The 26,429-nt window shown below is 34.6% G+C and overlaps 1 protein-coding gene across 5 annotated transcripts in view; it reads left to right on the top strand.

The window, feature by feature from the left end:
• The window catches only part of LOC124371835 (nidogen-like), a 52,974-nt gene extending 28,390 nt beyond the window's left edge, over positions 1-24,584 (top strand). For 4 of the 5 annotated variants that reach the window (XM_046830192.1, XM_046830190.1, XM_046830191.1 and 1 more), the window contains 4 exons: positions 10,410-10,592; positions 13,667-13,719; positions 22,370-22,481; positions 24,156-24,584. In XM_046830192.1, the coding sequence (XP_046686148.1) occupies positions 10,410-10,592; positions 13,667-13,719; positions 22,370-22,481; positions 24,156-24,373 (566 nt within the window). In that variant the 3' untranslated portion in view covers positions 24,374-24,584. The remainder of the gene's footprint in view (positions 1-10,409; positions 10,593-13,666; positions 13,720-22,369; positions 22,482-24,155) is intronic. The other variant, XR_006923279.1, reaches the window with a different exon arrangement.
• Positions 24,585-26,429: the final 1,845 nt, after the last annotated feature.

The raw sequence follows: 26,429 nt of genomic DNA, 5'->3' as shown, positions 1-26,429 counted from the left end.
TATTATTATCAGAGGTGACAGCCACGCTCGTCACATCACGGGCCTTGTACAAAGCTTAACTAACCCTACTATCACAGTTGGCGGTGTGTGCTTGCCTGGTGCCGGGCTGCTTGATGTCCTGGGTTCGAGGCAGAAGTCAACTGAGTCCGGAACCCACTGCGAGCTGCTGATGGCTGGCACAAACGACCTGGCGGTGGGAAATCAGAACAATATTTACAGTCACCTGGAGACTTACATCACTTCCAGACCAATCAACACTGACATCGTTCTTGTCACCATTCCGCGTCGACACGATCTGGAGCCGGACCACTCCATCCACGATGAGACCTTGCTTGTAAATGCCTACATTGAAGAGCTCGCAATCCGACACAGCATCAAGGTCTTAAACTTTAATAGGATCGGTCGCAGGCATTTCACAAGACACGGTATGCACCTCTCAATGCGGGGAAAGCGGATACTCACTGGAATGATTGGGAATGATTGTGCAGAGCCTCGCTCTGCTGAGACCTGACCCTCCTGAACCCGAGAAGCCACTCCTAGTGACCGCCGTCCCTCCAGCCTTCATGCCGCCACTTGCTGCTACCGCCGGGAGCCGACTGCTGTCTCTCAACGGTCTCCAAGGCTCCAGCTTGTCTCGTATGCGGAGGCAGCCTGAGTATCAACTACACCAGACATAGACTGTCCAATGTCAAAAAACTGTTCTGGTCAGACATGTGTGAAGCCGACCTAGGGATGACTTCAGATCCAGTTCCAAAACACAACAAAATTCAAAATAAACATTTAAAAAACATTCAAAATTTAAAATTGACATCTGAAACAATAAAATTGATTCACCAAAACGCCCAAATAGCAACCAAGAAGGTTGAAGAGCTAGAGATCATGTGTGAAGAGCTTAAACCTGACGTGTTTATAGTCTCAGAACACGGTTTCAAATCCGATTCAATACATCTTTCTAAGAATCAAAATTTTGAATTGGTTAAACATTTTTTTCGAACCAGCTATTAAAGGGCGTGGTGTGGCGATTTTTATGAAAAATTCCTCAAAATTCGAAAATTTCAAGATTAAAAAACAGTTCGGACATGAATTTCGAAGCTGAAGGCATCACAAACATGTCTAACTCTTCTGAAAGAATAACAATCATTGGGTTGTATAAATCCCCCAATGGCTCTAGAGATTCTTTTTCGAGAGCTTGGAACACCTTCTGATTGGTCTTTCCTCTAAATCAACGAAGTTTGTAATAATTGGCGATTTCAACATTAATGTTTTGGATCACACCGACCCCTTCACCCAGCGGCTTCGCGATCTTCTAAATTCCTTCAATCTAAATTGGTCCGTGAATTTGCCAACACGAGTGACAGCCACGACGCGTACGGCCATAGACAATGTGATCACCAACATTCCTAACACAACAGTTTCTGCATTGAGTTCTGCAATCTCTGATCATTTTGCGCAAGAGGTCTTGATTCATGGATGCAAACTAGAAAATCAAAATCCAAAATTCAAAATTACTAGGACACTTACTTCCCAAAACATTTGCCACCTGATTAGATGTTTAAAAACTGAGTCTTGGACGTTTTTGAGCGGCTGTGGAAATGTCGACGACATGTATCAGTCATTTAGTGATACCTTCAGTCTCTATCTGGATGCTGCATGCCCGCTCAGGAAAACAAAAAACAGTAAAAAGCTGCAAGGTTCATGGATAACTAAAGGAATTCTTGTATCTCGAGAAAGGCTCCAATTCTTCTATAAAATTTTCACTAATACTCAAAATAATGATTTCAAAATGTTTTTTGAAATTCTTATCGGAGAATCTATAAGAATGTTATAAGAGCTGCAAAAGCCTATGACATCAATAGAGCCTTGGGTACCTGTGAAAACTTTTCCAAAACGGCTTGGAAAATAATTAATAACTTTTCTCGAGATGGAAGATCAAACAAGTGTTCAAAATTTATGGGATATCAGTGTGGCTACTCTAACGCTGCTTCAAGCATATTTTGAGTCCTCTAACAAAATTGATAAATTTTTCAAGGGAGACTGGAAGTTTTCCATCTCTTTTAAAGACGGCCAAGATCACCCCAATTTTCAAAAAGGACGATCATTGCCTCACAAGCAATTATCGTCCAATCTCAACTCTTCCAGTCTTCAGCAAAAGTTTTGAAAAACGTTTCTACGAAAGGCTTGAAAGCTTTCTGGAAAAATTCTAAATTCTGAATCCAGAGCAATTTGGATTTAGAAAAAAACAGATCCACAATTGACGCTGTGAACAATCTTTTGGACAATTTTGCCGATGGTCTGGATAGGCGAGAACATGTGCTTAGCAAATTTCTCGATCTGTTCAAAGCCTTTGACTGTGTGCACCACGAGACACTGTTGCACCAGTTGGAGAAATGTGGCATTCAAGGTCTCCCGTATTTATGGATCGGTTCTTACCTTAAGGATCGACATCAGTGAGTGGAGATTTCGAACGTCATTTCAAACAAAATTAAAATAGCCCACGGTGTTCCTCAGGGTTCTATCCTCGGGCCTCTCCTGTTTTTTGATTTATGTCGGCGGATTGAATTCAGTTATCCAGCATGGAAAACTGGTTGAATATGCCGATGACACGACTCTTTGTTTTAAAAGTAAATCAATACAAGAATTGGAAATCACCTCTTTTATGGAACTGAATATATGCATTCAGTATTTCACTGAAATGAATCTAAAAAAAATCAGTAAAAAACAATTTTAGTAAATTTCGGCCTTCGTCAGCATGATCGAGTCGTGCGTCCGGCCGTATTTATGGACGACAACCTTCTCGAAGAAAATAATTCCACAAAGTTTTTGGGAATGATTCTGGACGAAGGACTGACCTGGAGCGATCACGTTGACAGGGTCTGTGCTAGAGTTACCTCAGGTATTTATGCTCTGAGCAATCTAGCAAAATTTTGTTCCTCAGATGTTTTAAGAATGGCCTACTATGGCCTAATCCATCCTCATTTTGCGTATGGAATAAGACTTTGGGGAAGTTGTGCAAAAAACAAAATGGAGTGCATCTTTAGACTCCAGAAAAAAGCTGTCAGAATCAATTGAAAATTACAGAGAGTCGTGTAGGGAATCTTTCAGGGAGTTGAGATTGCTGACTTTGCCCTCTCTCTATATTTTTGAGGTGATCATGTACTGCAGATCAAGGTGCACCTTGATTCGTGGCAGTGACGTTCATCAATATGAGGAAGGGACAACTTTCGAAATCATCAACGCAGATTGACATTAGCGCAACATCTACCGCAAGAAGTTGGTGACAGATTAATCAACAGGCTCCCTGAAGAAATCAAAATTTCCAATAATCGAAATCAATTTAAAACGCGTCTCAAACTCCTATTGGTATCCAAGGCTTTCTACTAAGCCGCTGGGATATTTGAGAGTGCTGGATCTGAGGTCAGTGCGATTGTGTCTTGAATGATGTATGAATTGTGAGTATGAGGTGAATGTGTAGATAATATCGTGTAAATTGACAAACTATTGACGATTGCGATACGGTGTAAAAATTGTTAAAAAAGAATGCAATAAAGAGATTATTATTATTATTATTTTGGGACCAACTGGGAAAAAGTTTTTCAAAAAGCGCAAAGTGACCTATATCTAATAAAAAAATGGTTTGATCAAAATTTGCTTTAATTAAATATATATAATTCTAAATTTATGTCTATTGCCCTGAGAGATAGCAGTGACACCCTTATTAACTTAATTAAACTACACACGTGTGGTGATCCTACACGTCTGATTTGCCATTGCGGATCTTTAGAAAGGGTTGACAATTATAAATATTTAGAGGTTATATTGGACAAGAGAATGAATTGCACATGTTCTCTATGTTAACGCTAAACTTAGAAAACTCATTTATGCTTTTAGTCAAATGCATGAATTTTTAACTTTGGAAGAAATAAGAGTAGCTTATTTCCCATATGTTCAATCGTTTTTAGAGGGGGGGGGATCATAATGTGGGGTGCTAGTTATAGAAGTATTTTAAATCCACTGTAACTCAGAAAGCAATACTTAAAGCAGTACTGGGAAAAAATAAGCACTTCGCATCAGAGGCGCTGTTCACCGAAATGAATGTTTTGGATAAAGACAACTTTTTTAGAGTAGTTGTTATATACATTTTCAAACATTACAGAAGTATATTTGAATTTCCGACTCACCATTACGCAACAAAAAGTTTTACATCCTCCATATTTAAACCCAGGCTAAATAGAACCTTTTCAAAACATTTTACGTTTATCGCATTATTTATAGAAATTTATGAGAATTTATCAAGGATATGGTTTCACATACATTATCAACTTATAGAATAAAAGTAAAAAATTGGTTAAAAAGTGTGGGTCGTGATTATATGGAAAAGATCATAACACATCATTACAGAGTTTAACGACCAAAACTGGATTACAGGAAGGGAGCGTGTGTTTATATTTGTGAGTGCGTGGTATATAGCTGTTTTGTGTGTGCGTGTGTGTGTGTGTGTGCCTGTGTGTGTGTTTGTGCGTGTATATGTGTATGAGTGTATGTGCGTGAGCGTGTAGTGTAGGTAGCCAGCTTTATAGGTAGTGGTGCGGGGTAATATTAGTTTGGGGTAGAATAACTGAAGGGAGGGGGCAGAGGCCTCAAGCACTATCTCGACTGAGGAGTACGGTTGTCTGTCGGTTTTATTTTTTATCATCTGTCAGTTCGTCGTTTATTCTTCTTTTGATTACCTACATCCACTGAGAAGCATGTTTGCGTCTCTTTTATAACCTCATATTGTTTTTACTTCTATACCACTATAAGCGTTATCTGTATTTGTAATTATTAAATAAATATTTTTTTGTATTATTAAATCATATTTTTTTAACAGTAAACAACATTTTTGAAACAATATATTTCCTTAAAGAACTTATTTTTGAATGAATGGGACTCATTCTCTCACGCACAGGTACTATGCACCTATGTGAGGAAATATTTCCACAAACACTAGGGTAGTCTACATGTAACTATTACATTTTTTTTACAAATTATGTTTTTTTTAATTTACAAACGAATTTTATATTATAAATGTAAAATTGTGCTCCTACGATTTATACATTTTTGTATCATAATTGAAATAAAGATGTTTTTAAGGGGGAGGCACTTCGTAAAAAATCTCAAAAATTACAAATTTTTTTTTTTTTTTTTTATTAAAGTTTGGAATTTCCCGATAACAATGGTGGTATTAAATTTTTTTTATGATGACTAGAAGTGTCCGAAATATTTTTTTTTAAATAGGCCTGCAGGCAGTTTCGGGCCTGTAGCAGTCACACTTTGAATGGTGCTGTTATAGTACTACTTCGTTGCAGTCATGTTCATGATTTGGTTGGCAGTGACAGTTTGTTATGTCAACAACTTACACTAACCAACAAAACATCTGTTTTTATAACCATTGCTTATAACCTAGGTAGCATACATGTTTTGGTTACTGACATTTCTGTTTTAGAGAGTGAAAATTACGTAAATGATTATGGTTTTTTGTGAGTTTAGTGGAGAGTTTCTGAGTATTTTTTGTTATAAGTGTAGTGAATTTTATAATGCCACGTTCAAAGCCTGCTTTCAAGAAAACGCGTTTTCAAAGGAAATCAACATAACCCTCCAACTAGTCCTAGGCCTAGTTTCTCAGGATCAAGTAACAATCGAGGTACCAATACTCCAAATGTGGATAGGCCAAGACCTCAAAGTGCATCTTCTAAGAAGGTCAGTCCTTTTTTGAACAGTACCAATTGAATGAAAATGATGAGTCTGAAAACTGTATAGTTAAATATAGGATTGTTGAATGAGGCCTCTTAGTAACGTTTCAGTGTGTAAAAATTGCCATGGCCAACTTGTTTACAAAGTAAAACACATTGTAGGCCTAGCATCAAAAATTATAGTCAGCTGTTCTGATTGTGAAAACACTATTACTGTGACAAACCTCTGAATTAGTCAGGCCTAACACTAATCAGAATGAAGCAAAGTCTGATAGGCCTAACACATATTTTATGACCTAAATCTTCGTTTGGTTTAATGCTATGCGTAACATAGGCAAAGGTAGAGTGGCTGCGGAGAAAATTTGCGCTTTTATGAATCTTACACCTCCGCCTTTGAGATATCATGAACATGAGCATTACTTGGGTTCAATTGCTGAGTTAGTGTGTAAGAAGTCAATGCAAAGTGCTGTGCAAGAAGCTGTATCGGATAATGATGGTTGCAGAGACCTCGCTATAGCTGCTGATTGGCTCATGGCAGAAGCGGGGGTCACCTTTCACTAAATGGAGTGGTATCAGTGACATTTTTATCAACCGTTAAGGTCCTAGACATCGAGATTTTATCTAAATATTGCAGATGCACTAATAGACTAAACAACACGCATGGTGATGGCTGTATCGCAAACTTTGAAGGTTCTAGTGGAGCCATGGAAGTTGCTGGAGCAGTCGCAATTTTTCAGCGCTCGCAGGCATTGTATATGAGGCTCGTTACCTTGAATACCTTGGTGATGGAGACAGCAAGGCGTACTCCAGTGTATGCGAAGCCAAGCCCTATGGTGATACTGCCATAACAAAGATAGAATGCATAGGCCATGTCCAGAAACGGATGGGATCGAGATTAAAAAATCTAAAAGCTAAGGACTAAAACACATCCTGACGGCTCACGACTTTGGCGGCAAGAACAAGCTAACAGATTCTGCCATTATTCAGCTCCAAAATACTACGGATTGGCAATTAGACGCAACACAAACTCTGTTGAAGACATGAAAAAAGCCATTTGGGCAGAGTTTTTTCCATGTGATGTCTTCTAATGAAAGGCCTCAACATGGACTATGTCCAGATGATGAAGAAACCTGGTGTAAGTACCGCAAAGCCGTAAAATCCAATGAAAACTATGATCATGGCAGCCATTTTCACTTGCCTGAAAAACCTAATGACATTTATTAAACCTATTTTTCAAGATCTAGCCAATCCAACTCTACTGGGCAAATGTACAAGGGAAAAACTCAAAATCCCAATGAGTCCCTCAACAATGTCATTTGGACCTACATACCTAAAAGAACATTTGTGGAGATTAAAACTTTGAAATTTGGCATATATGAAGCTGTTACAGCTTTTAATGATGGCTACATTGGCAAATGCAAAAGTATTTCAAGAAATAGGAGTGTCACCAGGGCAGCATTTTATTACAGCAATGAAAAAGCTTGACCGGCGGCGAATTTGGAAGGCAAGAGAAAGCTCAAGAAGATATAGAGAAAAAAATTAGACAGAAGAAAAACTTACTAAAAAGAAGTCTGGAGGATGAATATGAGGAGCAGGAAGGAGATCAGCCAGCCTATGCACCTGGAATGTACTGAAAAAGGTAATAAAGCAGTATTTTTTCCGTTTTTGTGTTTTTCCGAAAGTTGCGGTTTTCAATACAAAAGTACATTTTTCTCTCAAAAACTACAAATGGTAGGAATATGAAAATTTTTTTTGTATGTTTGTAGCACTGTTTTACATATGTGGAACCACTAAAAAACATCACATTTCACTGAGTTCAATATTTATATACATACATATACACATATTTATATAGGTTTTTGACAAGCGTTAAAACAAAAATATATATAACTTTTAGGGTATATGCCAAAAAAAATTTTTTTTTTGGTTCCACGTGTTCCCCTAGAAGCCCTCTTTAAATGAAAAAAAGAATTATGAAGATACCTCAAGTAGTTCTTGAGATAAGTGTAACCTATGTTAACATTACGAAGATAGGGCGAAGTGCTCCCCTTAATTGATTTAATTTGATTTTATCTATATCTGAGCATAAAGCTCTTTGCTCTATCAAACAACGAGTCGGTCACTCCTTGTTTGACACATGTTTAATAGTTCGATTGATAATTTAAATATTTTCCTGGGTGTGTTTTCTTTCGAAAAATAATAGTCTTAAAGACATTCCTATCTCTTAATACAAACACATCCAAAAAAGTAAGCTGGTTTTGGACTTCTACTTCCATTGGGAGGCAAATGGAAGGAGAAATACTAATTATGTTATTCAAAAACTCATTCAATTCAGTGTCTCCATAAGAAAAATGAACAAATGTATCATCCACATACCTCCTCCAAATCTTTGGTTTTAACTGAGCTAAAGCTTAAATTCTTCCATAAAGATACTGGTGGAAATAGGGGGCAGTGGAAAACCCATTGCCATCCACTCATCTTGACGGTAAATTTGACCCTCTAACTCAAAATAATTGCATTGTGTGCATAGTTCTAACAGTTTCATAATTACTCGCACGGGAAGTTTAGTTCTTTCCTTTAATGTTTGGTCTTCTTTGAGACGCGATTCAATGATTTTGAGACTTTTTGGAAGTGGTACATTTGTAAATAATAAAACGTCAAAACTTACTAGTTTGTCAGTTTCAGTCAACGTCAGGGATTTTGACTTGTCTACAAAATCCCTGCAATTTTTCTTTCACATTCTATTCATATTAATTCCAAAATAGTGATATAATATAAAGAGTTCGTAGGATTTTTTACCCGTAGTGTTTGTGGGAGCTGTTGAGATCAAATATAAAAGTATCCCAGTGTACTTACTTTGGTAGCCTACTAATATTAAATTATTGTATTACTATTTCACGTAAATAAATTAGGGGAATTGAATCGCGATTTGTTAAAAGGGCATTAGTCCATTTTTTTGAGAAATTCACTTTTTCACTGTTTTGCATTCTTCAGACATAGATTCATCTAACTGTGTTAGAAAGGTACAAATCCACCACATAGCACAAGCTACAGAGCTTGTTTGGTATTGCCAGTTTTGTTAAAAGGGCACTAGTCCGGGACTTGTGCCCCTTTAACAAAACGTTTGTTGGCAGCATTGTCTCCAGCTGTGTTGTATAGTTTGTGGCTCAGCTGTTCCCATTCCCAAACTACTAATGGTCCACATCAGGAGAAGTAAAAAGTTTTATTCTGCACTGGAGTTTGAAAACTCTGAACAGACACAAGCTGAAGAGCTCCATGTATTATCAATTTCAATAGATTTTATACAAAACATATCTTTGCCTAAAGTCCCAGTTCAGGAACTTTTTTATCTCAGGCAACTGACCATAAACGTATTTTGTATTTGTAACAACAACAAAAAATTAGTACTATGTTTGTCTATGACGAAACAGAGGCAAAAAAGGCCCCCAATGAGGTCTGCTCTTTCATTAATGACTACCTGAATGATTTGCCTAAAAACCAGTATTCTGAGTTAAGAATATTTTCTGACAACTGCTACGGGCAGAATAAAAATCAGGCCTTGAGCAGATTTTTGTTGTATCTAACAGATTCTAATCAGTTTTCAAAAGTGCAGCAATTCTTTCCGGTAAGGGGGCATAGTTTTCTACCATGTGACCGAGATTTCGGTCTTGTGAAAAGGCAACTTAAGAAATATGACAGACTCTTCACCCCCTATGAAGTTGTGGAGCAAATTGTTAAAACCAGCATGCCAGGAAAGGTTTTGGTTAAGAAAGTGAACTGTGATGAAATATTGGATTTCAAAAACTGGTAGGGCAAGCATTACAAACTCCGCACAGTTTCTGATGAGACGAAAAACTTGAAAAAGAGAGAGTAGGGTTTGCTTTGGTATTAGTATACACTTTGTGTATAGGTCAGACTTAAAAGGGTACATCACGGCCTATTCCGCAATTAATGGCCTAGACAAGCAAACATTTTTCATGTCTGCTCAATCAGGTACGCCTTCAGCTCCAACCAGACTTGCATACCCAGGAGGGAAAATTCCCTTGAAAGAAGCCAAGGCCAATGACATCAAGAAAGCTCGTCAGTATGTACCAGTAGAACATCTGGAATTTTATAATGAAATTGTAAATGGGATGTAAATGAAACAGCTGAAGAAGAAGATTTGAGTACCAGAGGTTGAGACCTTACAACACATTAAAAAGTGACCAACTAATACTATGGCTCAAAAATATTTTCTCAAATCAAATTAAATGTTTATTTTTTTTAATTTGACTAATTTATAATCCAAATGCTATACCAAACTACTAATATAAGCAATAAAAGCATAAGTTTGATCAGAAATAGTTTATTTTTTATCCTTTTTTAGTGCATTTTGTTAAAACGGCACAAGTCCATAGTTTTAAATAATTTAAAAAGTAATATAAATGAACAAAAAACACCATATCTATTGTTTCAGTAATTCAAAATAGTAATAAACTAAATATAACTAAAAAAATATAAAAGATAAAGTAAATATTTTCCAAACAAGATGGTTTTTTGTTAATTCCTGAAAGTTTTACCAATGGACTAGGGCCCTTTTAACAAATCACGATTCAATTGTACTTTTACCTACATGAACATATTCCGATGTTTGTGTGAGTCATAAATTACATCTTACTTATTAACTAATGTAAATTCCAGAGATGAAGTGTACACGAGACTCGGACTGCTCATTAAACAGCACTTGCAGTAATGACGAGTGTGTGGATCCTTGCATTGGCGTCTGCGGCAACAACACGGTCTGCAACGTTATGAATCATCGTGCCGCTTGCGCTTGCAAGTCAGGATTCATTGGCGACCCGTTCCTGGAGTGTGTAGCTCAAAGCAAGTGCATACATTCAAATGGTTTAATATTTCTTATTTAAAATAATATATTTTTTATAAATATTAGTTCTGTGTTTGAAGGGTATTTTTGACAATGGAAGGATTGTGAAGGAAATAGGATTTTTCCGGACATTTGCCATCGATCAGTGAAACAAGAAATCAGTAACACTACGTTTCAAGATCGGTAATCTGGTCTCTTCTTCAGGTAAATAACTAACCTAATACATAATTACAAAACTAGGTTAAAATATACAAATCATATCAAAGCGTTGTGGCATGCCTAAGTCAGGAATCACAACCACCATGTTTGTTTGTCAACTTCACTAACTCTAAGAACATGCACTTAATAAAAAACTATACACAACGCTAATCATTAAGACTGAACTACAGAATACAGGTCACAATACGTCTGCATTCGTCTACTAACAACCTACGACTAACCAGAGGGCACTAGCCAATAGCAATCGTCTCGGCAGACAAAAACAAGATGGCCGAAATCAAAAGGAAGAGGGACAGGAATAGGCCCTTTTGTTTATTTATTTATTTCAACGGTAAACCATTTTGTACAACATAACTTATAACAAAGGTGGCAGCTATCCATAACCAAGCATTCTAATTAATATTAATCAAAACAACAAAATCAAAACACAATCGGAGAAAATTAACAGTAATAACATAAAGGATTATGGCGAGTTAAAATAAGGTTTATATGAGTGTAATGATATCCATGGAATCTGAACAACAATAATTGCAAGTTAACAACAATGATAACAGGTAAAGAGTCTGGACGAGATAATAATAAAGTAGCAGCTAAATAACAAAAATTATATAACAATAATACACGTATAGAATCTGAACACAAGTGGTTAATAACAATCTTTGTTATTAGTGGTTCATGCTATATGAAATTCTTAAAACCATATTGTGACTTCGCATTGGTTTATTACAAATATCTGATCCTTTTGATACTTTTGGTTTTCTTTTTAGTTAATGTTTTAGAATTGACAACCAAAGCGGCCTAATCTCGACTGATTAATTGGTCTGCCAATTTAATGTATGTTGCCTCAATTAATTTCCTTTTAAAGAAATGAGGTTCCCAATGTATTATATTGGCTTCATCCCATGATCGTCTTTGGACCAACAATGGTATGCAATTTTTGACTTTTCCGTGAGACCCTTCTTGTGTTTTCTTTGTGCTATTTCATTCTTACGTTTAGTGGTCTTTTTGTCTCGCCTATGTATTCCCTATTGCAACTACATTTTATACTATAAACATAGTTTCTGTAATCCTGTGTGCCATCTTTTGGTTTTGTTTTTACGAGACTTTGTCTAAGAGTATTGTGTGTTTTAAACACGGCTCTAATGTTGTACTCTCTACCTACTCTTCTAATTTTTTCCGATAATTCCGGCCCATAAGGGATTGACATGAACGCAAATTTATCACAATTCTGTTTTTCTGCCTCAGGAATGATTCTTCTGGTTCGTTTGGCTTATTAATTACTATTTGAAGGTATCCATTGCTTGTGAGATCCGATTCAACTTTCTTAAATTCCTCTTTTAATCCATCCTTATCTGAGCAAAAGCTCTTTGTCATATCAAGCAACGAGTAGGCTATTCCTTCTTTGACAGATTTTTAATGGTTGGATTGATAATTTAAATATTTTCCTGTGTGTGTTTCCTTTCGAAAAACAGTTGTCTTAAAGACATCTATCTCTTAATACACACACATATCCAAAAAGGGAAGCTTGTTTTTGACTTCCACTTATATTGTCACCCGGATAGAAGGGGAAATACTATTAATGTGATTCAAAAGATTATTTAATTCACACACCTCCAAAAAATATGCGGTTTGAACTGAGCTGAAGCCAAAGCTTTTCGCTCAAATTCCTCCATAAACATATTGGCGAAAATAGGAGACAGTGGAGAACCCATTGCCTTCCCCTCACCTTGACGGTAAATTTTACCCCCTAACTAAAAATAATAGCATTGAGTGCATAGCTCTAAAGTTCCATAATTACTGGCACGGGAAGTTTAGTTCTATCCTTTAATGTATGGTCTTCTTTGGGACGTGATTGTATAATTCCCAGAGTTTCTGGAACTGGTACATTTGTAAGTAGACTATCAACGTCAAAACTTACTAGTTTGTCAGATTCAGTCAACTTCAGGTATTTTGATTTCTCTACAAAATTTGGTATGATTTGTTTATTTTGAACTAGTTTTGTAATTATGTATTGGGTTAGTTATTTACCTGAAGAAGAGATCAGATTGCAGATCTCGAAACATAGTGTTACTGATTTCTTGTTTCACTGAACGATGGTAAATGTCCGGAAAAATCCTGTTCCTTCAAAATATTAGTTAGTATACTGTTACAGTATACATATAGATTTGTCTGTTAAAAAACATTTTTTTCTAGCTAATTCTAATTTTGAATATACCTCTTATGCTAAAAGTGTAAAACAGTAGTTTTAACTAATAACTAAGTTGGTTACACACTTAATGGATGAGTCATTATAGCAGAAGAGCATCAGTTACAAAGAACATTGTATATTTGCAAAAAGGTGAGAGTATTAAACTTAATGTACGCTATTGTAAATGTTGGTTACTTTGTGATTAAACGGAGGCCACCTGTAGACGATTTTTGACGAGTTTACTGTACAATACTTTATAGTATGTTTTTTATGCACTTCTCGATAGTTACAAAAGTTGAGGAATTATTGAATGGTGGCATGAATCGAGTCGGTCAAGGCCAAGGTTATTGGATATTATTACTCTTATCGTAGGTTTATTTTATGATAATTTTATCTGTACAAAGTATATCTTATCTGAGCCTCTAGAATTTGTATATTTCACGTATCACTACCTCGTAGGGAAGTAAGGAAACGCTCATGGCTAGATAACAAACCGTTTGTCCGTTCACTTATAATTCCTTCATGAGAACTTTTTATATTTTTTGGAGTTCCGAAACATGCAACAGCCGCAATACATTCTGTTATTGGTCACCGTTTAATCAGAATATACCTGTCTTGAATACAAGTTGACCGCATGAAATAAGTGTTTATAATATTATGTTACAGATACATCCATTCCAGAAAATATTACAAAGAAGTATAAAATTGGAAATGACGAGGTGCGTTGAAATCACTGTTGACAGTTTGTATCAATGATTTTGAGGAGGTATGTGGTTGATATCTTTGTTCTTTTTCCTCAAGGAGACTCTGAACTCAACACTGTTTCCACTGCTACTGAACTTGTAAAAGTCTCTCCTTATGAAGTGAAACTTAGTAGAATTTGAACGTGGGCAGTAGTAGAAATTCATGAATGTAGTCTTCCGTTACTTATAGAATAATCACTACCTATATAATGAAATAAACAGATAGTTATAGAACCTGTTATTTCTGTTATGATATCATATTTTATTGCGAGAGTTAAACTAACAAAAATAGAACAAAAATAGAACAAATCAGGATCTTATCACTTATAGTAACAAATACGCAATAGTAATTTCTCCTATAAAAGCGATGTAGAAAGTTATACACTAGTTATGAATTGCAAGGATATGAATCAATATTTTAGAGCATTGCTCTATGTAGCTAAAATAAGAAGTAAAAAAGGTCGAAAAACATAATTTGTCTTGATAATATATTAGTCTCCCCTTTATCGTAAGCTTATTTACTTAAACATTCCAAAGTAAATTAAAATTTCTTAAATAAAATAACAAAAGTACCTATATTTAAGCAGCTACTAAATATGCTTAATTAAAGTGCATGTTTTATTTACCTCACTCACCTTTTTAGATAAAAATTTTGAATTTTAAATAAATGCCAAGTTTACCCATACTAACGTAATCTATTACATACAATTTCAAAATAAATATTGACTTGCACAAATATTAACCTGCACTTGAAGTTAATTGGATTTCAAAAAGACACATTTCTCATAGTAATATAAACTAACTATTGACATTATTGTAACAAATTTTTTATATGAGATAATAAATTCTTTATTAATGCACGTTTAAGTTTAGACATCGTAGTGCTTTCTTGTTTTCGTCAAATTGCCTTAAACCATTGATGCTACCAAAATTGTACTTAGTGAAATGTATAAACAAACTTATAAATTAGGAGTAAAAAGGATAAACGGTTATCTTAAATTTAATTAATTTCTTTGGCGACGTGCTGGTGGAAAGCTGATGTTCATATTGAATTAAAATAATTCTTACTAGAAAAAGTGAAATAACAGAATTTACTAGATAAGGTAAACTTAATAGGCAAAAATATTTAATATAATACTTTACCCTAGTGCGTTGCTAACAGTAAGCTTAGTGTACGGTTATTCACTAATTAATAATGACGGCAATTCAGTTAATTAATAGTTAAAAGCAACAGCATAATCGAATCTGACTAACGTTTAAGAGATATTAAAATTGGAAAACAATTATGCAAAGGCTAACCCCCTCCCTCCCTCTCTCTTTCACCACCCTATATATATACGGAGCCTAAAAATAAGGGCTCTGTGGTGTAATGGTAGCACATTCACCCGGCAAGTGAGAGGTCCGGGTTCTAGTCCCGGCAGAGCAAGTACTTTTTATGATTCAATGTTTGTTAAAAATAAAATTCGGCTATCGTCACTTATAAAATTTTAATTGAGATATATATATATATATATATATATATATATATAATATATATGTTTGTGTGTGTGTGTGTGTGTTTAATGTCTTCTCTTTCTTTAAATCGAGTCCCTTTCAGGGACATTTTCAGCTAAGAAAATAGCCAGAAGTCACAGGAAGCCATGCCGGAGGAGTACGGAGCTTGGAAAACCAGATGTGTGTTTTTAGCTACAACACTATGAATTAGATTTGCAGAGTGGGCAGGTGCATTGTCGTGAGGGAGCTTCCAAGTTTTTGTTACCCACCCATTCAGCCGTTTGCGCCGCACATCATGACGTAGATGACGAAGAATTTTAATGTAGTATTCTTTTGTGATGGTTTGGCCTTGTGGTGCGTACTAATGCTGGACCACTCCAATGGAATCAAAGAAGACTGGCAACATGACCTAAAATGGGCTACGAACTTGCCGTGCTTTTTTTGGTCTTGGAGAAGTCGTGATTTTCTTCTGCAATGACTGCATCTTGGTTTCCGGGTAGTATCCATAAATCCAGGATTAATTACCGATGGTCACTGTTCAGGAAGCCAGGGTTACTATTTGCACTGTCCAGCATGTTTTGTGGAATTTCAAGGTGAAGTTGTTTTCCTCCTTTTTCAGCAATTTTGGAACAAATTTTGCGGACAATCTTGTCGTTTTCAAATCCTCTGTTAAAATCGAATGTACTGACCCAATGCTGACTCTACTTTCTTCTGCTATTTCTCGGACTGTAAGACGACGGTCCTCGGTGATTAAATTTCTCAATTGTACAAGAACATTCATTCATGTCATGACTCGGCAGCGGACGGACGTGTGTCGCAGCGCTCCGTAACATAACCTCAAACGTTACTCATCAACTGTCATCTGTGCTACACTTGGTTGTTGTTGTTAGCTGCTTCATAGTTCAAGCTGAACATATTGGTGATATTATTGATTTGGTGTTTTCCGTGAAAGTTTGTGATTGCGCAACACCAGGAAAAATGACTGATTGTGGTCGCTGTGTGAGACCGATCCCTAAAACTGGGAAAAATGCTCCTAAGGTGGATTGTGCTGAATGTAAATTGTCATTTCATGGAAAATGTGTCGATCTTACACCTGACGACATTCAGTATTACGTCGAGAACAATACCGTTTGGAGGTGTGAAGCTTGCGCCAAGGAACGACGTAAGAGCATGGCCCTTGAGTCATCTATGACCTCTACCATTACCAATGAGGATGTTTTTAATCTAGTATCGGAATTGAGAAAGGACCTGAGAGGAGTTGAAGCTGGACTGGGCAAATCGATCAACACTGCCTTTGAAGAGTTAAAAGAGACTAAAGGCCTGGTTAGTAAACAAGGAGAGGAAATGTCAGCACTCTTAGAACTTGTAAACAAACTCTCCACGGAAAACACTGCCCTCAGGAATAAGGTCGCTATGCTCGAGAGCCGTATGGACGACATCGAACAGTATTCCAGGAGGGATACTATCGAGATACACGGTATCCCGGCTGATAGAGGAGAACAGATCGTCGAGGTGGTGAAAACAGTGGGGCGAGCCTTGGACCTGACGATAGATGAAAATATGATCAGTGCTTGCCATAGACTGCGAAACAGGGAAGGATCTGGCAAGCCCCCTGGAATTATAGTGAAGATGACCCGACGCATGGATGCTGAGGCTGTCCTCCAAAAAAGGCGAGTGAAGCGTAATTTAAATATGCACGATATAGGCCTAACTGCAAGTCCTGCGATGCCTATATATATTAATGAAAGCCTGAGCCCTGGACGACGCCGACTTCTGAACGCAGCCCGGGAAAAGAAAAGTGAAAAACATTACACGTATCTATGGATCAGAGGAGGCAAGATATTAATGAGGAAGGCGGAGGGCGAACCTGTGAAAGTTGTAACTTCGCTGGCGGACCTGGATAAATTGTGAACTACAGTTTCTGGTAATGAGGTTAGAAAATTGTATATTTAGGCTAGTATTAGTTATCAATCCGATACTTTTTTTGTTGTGAAATATTAATAACACTAATAGTATAGTAGTTTTAAATCAAAATATTAGAAGCGTAAGGCAGAATTTCAATTTATTTTTAAGTGAATTAGAATCTGCTCGATTATTTCCTGATATAATAGTTTTAACTGAGACATGGATTAGTAAAGCTGAATTAAATTATTATAAAATTTCTGGCTACAATGCTTTTGCTAATTGTAATGAGGAGTACAGGGCGGGAGGTACCATAGTGTACGTCCGCGACTGTTATCAGTGTAGCGGTGTGAGTGAGAGAGATGATATTAGATCAGCTGATGTTCTGCAGCTAGACGTCAGAGTCAGTGACCTTGAGCGCTTTACACTGATCGCAGTCTACCGTCTCCACTCTGCCTTGCGCTCCGCATTCATTGATGATATTGAGGATGTATTAACGGGTCTAGGAAATCGTAATATTGTTTTGGTAGGTGATATGAATTTAGATATATTGAGTCAGCCAGCTGAGAGCGATAATTATTTGAGCCTTTTGAGCAGCAAGGGAATGTTAAATTTAGTTAATGAACCCACTAAAATTAAAGGAAATTCGTCTACATGTTTAGATCATGTTTTTGTACCGTTCTTTAAAAAGGGCAATCTTCAGTTTGACTTCAAAGCTAATGTTTTCCATTATAATTTAACTGATCATTCTACTGTTCTGTTTTCAATTCACTTTTGCAATCCAATAATTAAAGATACTGAAGAGTACTATAGCCAGATTGATTTGGAAAAACTTACTGCTGAACTTATTAATGTAGATTGGGCTTGTGTATATGATAAAAATACTGTGTCTGATGCTTTCCAATGCTTTATTGATGTGTTAGAACTAAGTATAGGTAAATGCAAGTTTGATGTACGTTCAAATAAAAGTAAACAGGTGCATAAATTAAAACCTTGGACTACTGACAGGCTATCATTTAAGCTTCAAAAGAGAAAAAAAAATTTACAAGTTATTGATGAAAAATCCAAATAATGTAAAACTTAAACAGTATTACACTAATTTTCGAAATCAATTAGATTTAGAATTAAAAAGTTCAAAGGAGTCATTTTTTAGAGATAGGTTTGAGGGTTCGATCAATGATGTTAAGTCACAATGGAAAATAGTTAACGAACTAATTGGTGAAAATACAAAAAATACTGTAATAAGGGAGGTCGTTGGGGAATCTTGTATTATACACGAACCTAAACTTATCGCCAATGAATTCAATTCACATTTTTTAAATGCCCCTCGGAAATTGAGAGGTCAAATAGATCAATCGTATCTAGCGCAGCACACGGTTTTCGACAACGTATTCAATCAACGCATCAATCTTAAATCTTTTTTTATGCAACCTATTTTAAGTGAGGATGTTTCTTCATTTATTTCTAGTCTGAAAAACAACAAATCACCAGGATTTGACAAGGTCAGTCCAACGATGATAAAAAAAATAGCTCCCAGTATTATTCCGATATTAACATATCTCTATAACTTCAGTCTTATGACAGGGGAATTTCCTAGATGCTTAAAAAGTGCAATAGTAGTTCCAATCTTCAAACGTGGGGACCCTACACAGCCAAACTGTTACCGTCCAATTTCTTTGCTCTCGGTTTTTTCAAAAATATTGGAAAAGGTTGTTAAAAAGCAGTTAATTTCATTTCTTAATAAAAACAAATTCTTTAGTAATAATCAGTTTGGGTTTCGAGAGGGTATGTCTACTGAGGATGCCTTACTTTCATTCATGGAATCAGTTTACGAGCCAATTAATAATAGTAAAAAGGTATCTGCATTGTTCATTGATATTACAAATGCTTTCGACACGATTGATCATGAAATTTTACTTCATAAGTTATGGCTGGCTGGTATTAGAGGTTTACCACTTGACTGGTTTTCTAGTTATCTCACGGGGAGAGAACAAAGGGTAAAACATTGGTGGCGTCATGGGAGATCCAGGGAAAATTGAATTTGGTGTTCCGCAGGGTTCTGTTTTGGGACCAATACTTTTTTTAATTTATGTCAATGATCTTTGTAATGGTTGTTTTAATGGTAAATTGGTTGCGTTTGCCGATGACACTGCTTTTGTTTATACAAACCATGACTTAAATTCGCTTTACCAATCAATGTCAAAAGATTTATTTTTCCTAAGGTTATGGTTTGACAAAAACTTTATGATATTAAGCGAAAAAACCAAGTTCATGTTATTCAGTCTGAGATTCGATTCCAAATTTAATTTCCCACTTAAATTTCATGAAACTAAATGCCTTGTTCCGCTTGTTCCTGATTGTGACTGTTTGGAATTACAGCAAGTCAATAATATGAAATATTTAGGTTTAATCATTGATTATCAATTGACCTGGAAAAACCATATTTCAAAATTAAAAAAGAGCTTTATTTCAGTTTGAGAAGTTTTACCTATTAAATCAGTTGTGTGGGTCTAACAAAATTTTAGTCAATGTATATCACGCTCTTGTAGGATCCAGGATAAGCTATGGTATCACATGCTGGGGTGGGACATACAGTACTACCTTATATCCGATAGTAATTTTTCAAAAAAGATTCATCAGACTTATTTCGAAAAAGACAAGGTTTGAACATACTTGGCCACTGTTTGTTGAGATGAAAATTCTTCCTCTACGGTATTTATACATTTTTAAAGTCCTAAAAATGTTTTACATTAGAAGCTCTGCTTTTTCAATAACAAGACAGCCTAGTTACAATCTTAGGCGGTACCAAGTCGTTAGTGTGCCTAAATCAAATTTAAATATACATCAAATATTTTACAGTAGTTTTGCACCACGATTATTTAACATAATTAGTTATAAAATTGGCGACTTCAACAACACAGAGAGAGTTTTTGAAAAAATTGAAAAAATGGCTTTTTGAACAAGAAGCTGTCGATAAAATATTAAAAATAGTAAAGTAGGTTGAGTCTTGAACATTTTGAATCGCTTGCACTTACTTCTTGCCTGAATTTCCTATGTGTTTTTGGTACATCTATTTGTTTGCTTACTGGTATTTGTCACTATCTCTTTAGTGTCTTTTTATTTCTTTGAATTGTAAATATAATTATTTGGTATGTTGGTGAAGGAGATTTTTACCATTGAAGTTACAAGGAAATAATTTCCATTCAATAGCACAGTATGTTTTTTAATCAATTTCTTTTTCATACATAATTTTTAAACTATGTGTTACGTTTCGCTGCTAGCCGTTTCATTCTTTTTGTTTAAAACAAGTGATGGAGATCCCAGTTCAGGCTTTGCCTAGGGGATTCCTATTTATTTTGCCTTATATTTACTTATATTGTTATTGTGTTAATTTATTCTACCATTTTATTGTTATATTTTTAACTCATGGTATTGTAAAAACTGTGTTGTGTACTTGTATATGAAAATGTACTATTTTGTACTTGTTTTTTGGCAAAATAAAGATTATTTATTTATTAATATTTATTATTTTCATTCCAGGTTTTCGATGGCCTGCCTGAACGCGATTCACTAACGTTTGACCATTTTTGAATCGATTGTACCACTCTTTTACTGGAATAGTGCTCACGGCAGACTCCCCAAAAGCCTGTTGAATTTTGTGAATTTCCACTTGCGAATCCCCAAGCTCTTGGCAAATTTTAATGCAGTAACGCTGCTCATGTTTTTCTGTCTTTTTAAACACCTTTCAGTATTGTGGTACAGCATTAATATATTTCAATTAAATTTTCAACCTGAATGTTGCAGAATGCGGCACAATTTCATTTATTTCATTAAACATTGATTTTACAACGTATTTAATATTCATAGCATTAGAGATCAATAGGTATAAAATATTTTCATTATTTATATTTTGTGTGTGTGTGTGTGTGTGTCTACGTTTTCATAAAAGTGGTGTTTAAACTTGTAAACCATACTTATATTCGTATATGATCTTAAACTGAAATTGTCATTTACATTACTATAATCATATTAGGAAATGTGTTATGTATTAACGATGTTATGTGCTATGTTAGGTATTAAAGTTTGGTAGTTGTTATTGATTTTGTCATATTTATGTTTTTTGTTGAACATATGCTCACAAGTTTCTTTTTAATCCATTTAATTTCTAGTTTTTAACACATCTACTGTGATAACTCTTTATTACAGCTTTTTTAGCGTAATTATTAATTTATGTACTATCAATTAAGGACTTTATATTAAAATATTTTGCAGCTATGCTTATGAATGTGTTGCTTTGCTCTATTAATTTTAATAGCTTTCCAATGAAATAAAAAAATATATGTAACGTCGTTTTAAGCCTATATGCAAAATATGATGAAATTATAACTCTTTATTCGTTATAAACCATCTCACATTTTGTCAAGTGTCTTTGGAGGTATCAAGAAAGTTCAATATTAATAATTAATTTAATAAACATTATTGTAGTATACGTTTTATATAAGTTCGATGTTTTTCAGATATGTTCGGATATAAAACGACTCATGAATTCGTAATAGATAATTGAAATCATAACCGTTCCGAACTGAGGTCACTGATAAGCCAAATACTCGGCATTTGTCGGTACTGATCGGCTCTGCCTCACCGAGGAGTATGATCAGTCTATGCAGGTGGCCTAGGAGGAGCTCGTAATCAGTGGCAGCGCTTCATTCGTTTAAGCGGGAGGATAGAATGTCTGATTCCTTTTGGAAAAGCCCTCGTATATCAAATTCTTTTCAAATTTAATATTAACAAATGTTTAAGCCCCTTTAAACGTGACAACACCTTTTTATTGACAGTTATTTTTTTATTATGAAATAAATATTATCTATATTTCTCTGAATTGTAAATTATTCCAGGAAACTTTTCCGATTTTTTTCATCAACATCTTCCTTGGATCAAGGAATATTAAAAAGAAGGAATAGCCGATTTGGTCTAGTCGTTTTCTAGATTAGCACTTATGAACACATTTAGCCGGAATTTTTCTATTTATGTGATAAACACCACCGCATTTTAAGCCAATTATATAAAACTTTATAAATTCAACACTTAGTGTTTTTAAGTATATCCAAAACATGTATCTTCATATTTAACTTTCTGTAGTATCCATATATCTCAGACGAATATTATACACATATTTAAACTAGTTTTATCTGGGGCGTATTATATAACATGTTTTATCCTTTTTTCATAGGTAACCTGGTATACCGCTATACAGCGATGCAGATATGAGGGAATGCGTCTTGCTTCCATTATGAACGAATCAGAACAGGCCGAAATGCGGAAGTCAATTGCAAGATCCCCAGGTCGGTAGCATATTTATATAGAATACGCCATTCTGAATTTTTTTATAATAAAAATAAAATAGTGATTAGTCATTGATAAGGCGATTGCTTTAGTGATGGATCTAATTAATTAAAAAGAAGAGGCTAACAGCTTATCCAATAATTTGAAGTTCACTGATATAGCTTTAAAATTTAATTTGTATCAACCTCGTCACAATATTTTTGGAACAACCCCAAATTTGAGTGTTAATGTTTTTTTTTAATATATAGTCGTGTTTTATTCATAATACAATTTACGGAAATATATGTGGAGACAAAATTTGGATTTTTTTCTTTATATATATATTATAAAGTAATTTGGTATAAGGGTTTTCGAGAAAGTTGAAACACTGGAATAAAAACATTTAAACAACTAAAACAAATCGAAATCCCTCCTTAATAGACAAACCACTAGACTATTAGGCTATATTAAAGGTCAAGATTCTTACAAAACACAACGTTAATACAAACAAGAAGGTAACACTTAATTCATAGTTTATTGTATAAACAATAATGACAAAATATTTGTGGTCGAAATAAAAACGGAAGGAAAACAGTTTTTTTTTTATTTTATACCTAATGGAAAAAAAACTTTGAGTGATTAATTTAAAACTGAGCGATACTGGAAGTAGGAGTGAGATACTGTCTGGTTCATTAATATTATTAGTTAATATATTTTTATCAAAATAGAGAGAGAGGGAAATCGTAAAGATTTAAGTGTAATGGGGGAATTAACTACTCAACATGTTCCATTCATTATTTAGGCCAGAACTTTCCTAGGTTTTGTTTTGGATAAGGAAAGAAACAAAGAGTGGTTTTTAGTCCCTGCGTTGTACTTCCAGCCTTTTAAAAATGTTTTATAAATCCACACTAATTGGTAAACTTCTGAGTGTAACAACGGTTTTTAGTATAACAAAAGATTATATACGTACGGTACATACGTCTTGCGTTAATTTTAAGTTATGTTCCACTAAAAAAGCTTAAATGAATCTACGTCTATATCAGTAAATAACTCACTGTTATTAAAGTTAGGATATCTTTTCTTTACGATGGATCGTCATCAGTTCCTTATTTATTCGTACTATTGAGAAAAGTGTTTATAGTCAATCATGTCTGTAAATGAACAGTAAATTATGAATGATACTTTTTTGGAAAAATATTACTTGTACAAAAGCTGCAGTAGTCCAGTCGGAACGTCGACTAATAAACAACATAGGCGGTAATTTACTCCACATAGTCTAACTCTGCATGTTAAAATAAATATTTCTATTGAGTATAAAAAATAGATACATACGTCTAAATGCTATTTTATAATTAAAAAATTCTTTGTATTCGATGAAAAATGTATATATTATCTTCATGTGCAAGTAAATAATATGTTTGTACTTAACTGCATTTAATAAAACAATGTTGAAGTATACTTACGTTCAAATTATATTTGATAACTCACTTGCAATATTTCCAACCCAACTTTGTTATTAGTTATGTTTTTTCATAAATGTACTTGTCAGTACCTGTTTCTTAACCTGAGCGTTTTAAGTAAATACATACTGCTACTCAATCTATGAGCTGATCATAACTAAACTTTCCATCTTGTAGGATACTTTTCGTTATTTGCTTGTGTTTAGTTTGGGTGTAATAAAACATATTTTTCAGGAACATTAGTTTGGACTTCAGGAAATGACTTGAGCTCAAAAGGGCACTATGTATGGGACGGTTCTGGGAATAGTTTTGACTATACCAACTGGGGACAAGGAGAACCAGAGATCTCAGATAAGTACAGATGTATTGCAATCAAAGGCAACGTCTATACTTGGTTGACCGCAAATTGCCATGCTTTAACACACTATGCCTGTGAATATTTTGAAAATTAACAGAGACGAAGGTTAAATAGAGAATATAATTAAACATAAACTATGATAAACACAAAATTATAATATAAAAAATGTTTTACAAAGTAAATTATTCACGTATTATTGCCAATACTCAGTTTTATGGTAACTTAAATTTTTTATGCTATTTTATGCAATGGTGTTCAGATATTATTGCTATAATAATAAAATATATTTGTTATTAGCTAATGAATATATGCAAATGTGTATTTTATTTCCATATTAATTACCAAAGACAGTTTAAATACTCATTTATCTATTATTAGGAAGTATTTTTAAACCATAGAGAAAAACAAGTCATACCCATGCATGTGTGCGCGTGTGTATGTAGGAGATCGGCTTACAAAATGTAATGTGAGGTTTTAAAAACCGATAACTGCAGTAATTCTCAATTGATTCAAACCAAAACCCGTACGAAGATTTTGGATTATTTCATGTCAAACAAATGTTTTAATATATAGGTCAGCCATATTCATACAAAGATTGTATATCTACAAATTCACTAAATAGACTAAGGATAAACATTAAAAAAACACTGTACGTTTTTAAACAACTCATTGATAAAGAGTTTGAAATGAAGGTTGCTCAAAATTTAGAAAAGGAATGAATACTATTTCCTAGTTTTTGTGCATCCTGCAGTGAAATTTAATAGTTATAATTTACAACGAGTTTTGTTCACGGAGAACTTATTTTATTCTTTTAAATACAGAGTATCTTGCGATGACTAGATGTATTGTGTTCAGTGGAGGTATTGAAATTGTAAGCTTGCTTCGGACACGCAGAGGCTCCTAATATTATAACTTATTTTATTTTTGTAATCACTGACTAAATAATAAAAAATTGTGTTGCGCTATGGAATCAGAGGTGGAGTATGTAATCTGAAATTACCTGAGATCACAGGATTACCTGATTGTTCGGTAGAGAGTTCCTTGTACGTTGCCCAGGAGCAGGTGTTCATGGTGAAGGTCTTTATCTCACTCTATCTCTAGATGTAAGCTAGTCACGATCTCTTTCTGTTTAGCCAGTAGGTGGTCTATCTCAACAAGTCTTGTAAGTCTCCCTTGTAAAGCACATTAGATGTGTGGAATTTGTGTTTGGCCCTGATTCCTTTATTATTACATACCCTCCTCCCCGATGCCAGTGACTATTGTGAAGTGTTCACAATCTTAACTATGTCGTCAAATGTCCATCTACCCAAGGACGAAACAGGATTTTTCCGTACATTTGCCATCGTTCATTTACAGGAAAATCAGTAACACTACGTTTCGAAATCTGCAATTTACCTGAAGAAGTGGTGAAATTGCAGATCTCGAAACGTACATTTTGTATCACTGAACAATGACAAATGTCCGGAAAAATCCTGTTTCATTCACAATCCTTCCAGCGTCATAAACAAACTTCAAACAAAGTACCCATACACACCAAGTTTAACTACTTGGGAAGCCTCAGGAGGGTCCGACGTCAGATGAATCGTGAAAATGTATAACTGAGGAAAAGCCAATTTGGTGAGTGATATCAAAATCTTACATACCTTCTCTCTCTCACCTGACTATGTTATTTAAAAACTCTTTTGTACTAGAAGAACTCAAACGGTCTTCGAATCCGTATATATTATTTTAAATTTATTTTCTTAACTAACAAAATATTCACCAGTTGTAGTCTTATCATAAATCAACATTTCATGAATCGTTTTGCACTTCGTTTTGTAAATAGTCATGATATACTAATTTGATTACCTGATTTAATTTACCATTGATTAATTATTTTTATGTTATTCAACACAACCACATTACATAGAGCGTTTTATATTAATAACTGAGCATTAACTGTATTTCATTCCAATGTCTAACAATGTTTATAAAGTATACCTGTAATAAAACAAATTCTCTGAAGATTAATTTAAACACGATTTTAAATAATTTGTTAATAGTACTCCAATATGTATATATATTCATATTGCATATGAATATATATATATATATATATATATATATATAATATATATATATATATATATATATAATATACACATATATAT

This window comes from Homalodisca vitripennis, unplaced genomic scaffold (assembly GCF_021130785.1).
Source record: "Homalodisca vitripennis isolate AUS2020 unplaced genomic scaffold, UT_GWSS_2.1 ScUCBcl_2088;HRSCAF=6492, whole genome shotgun sequence".
Classification (NCBI taxonomy): Eukaryota; Metazoa; Arthropoda; class Insecta; order Hemiptera; family Cicadellidae; genus Homalodisca; species Homalodisca vitripennis.
The sequence above is the reverse complement of the archived record's forward strand: the minus strand, read 5'-3'. Positions and strand labels throughout refer to the sequence as shown.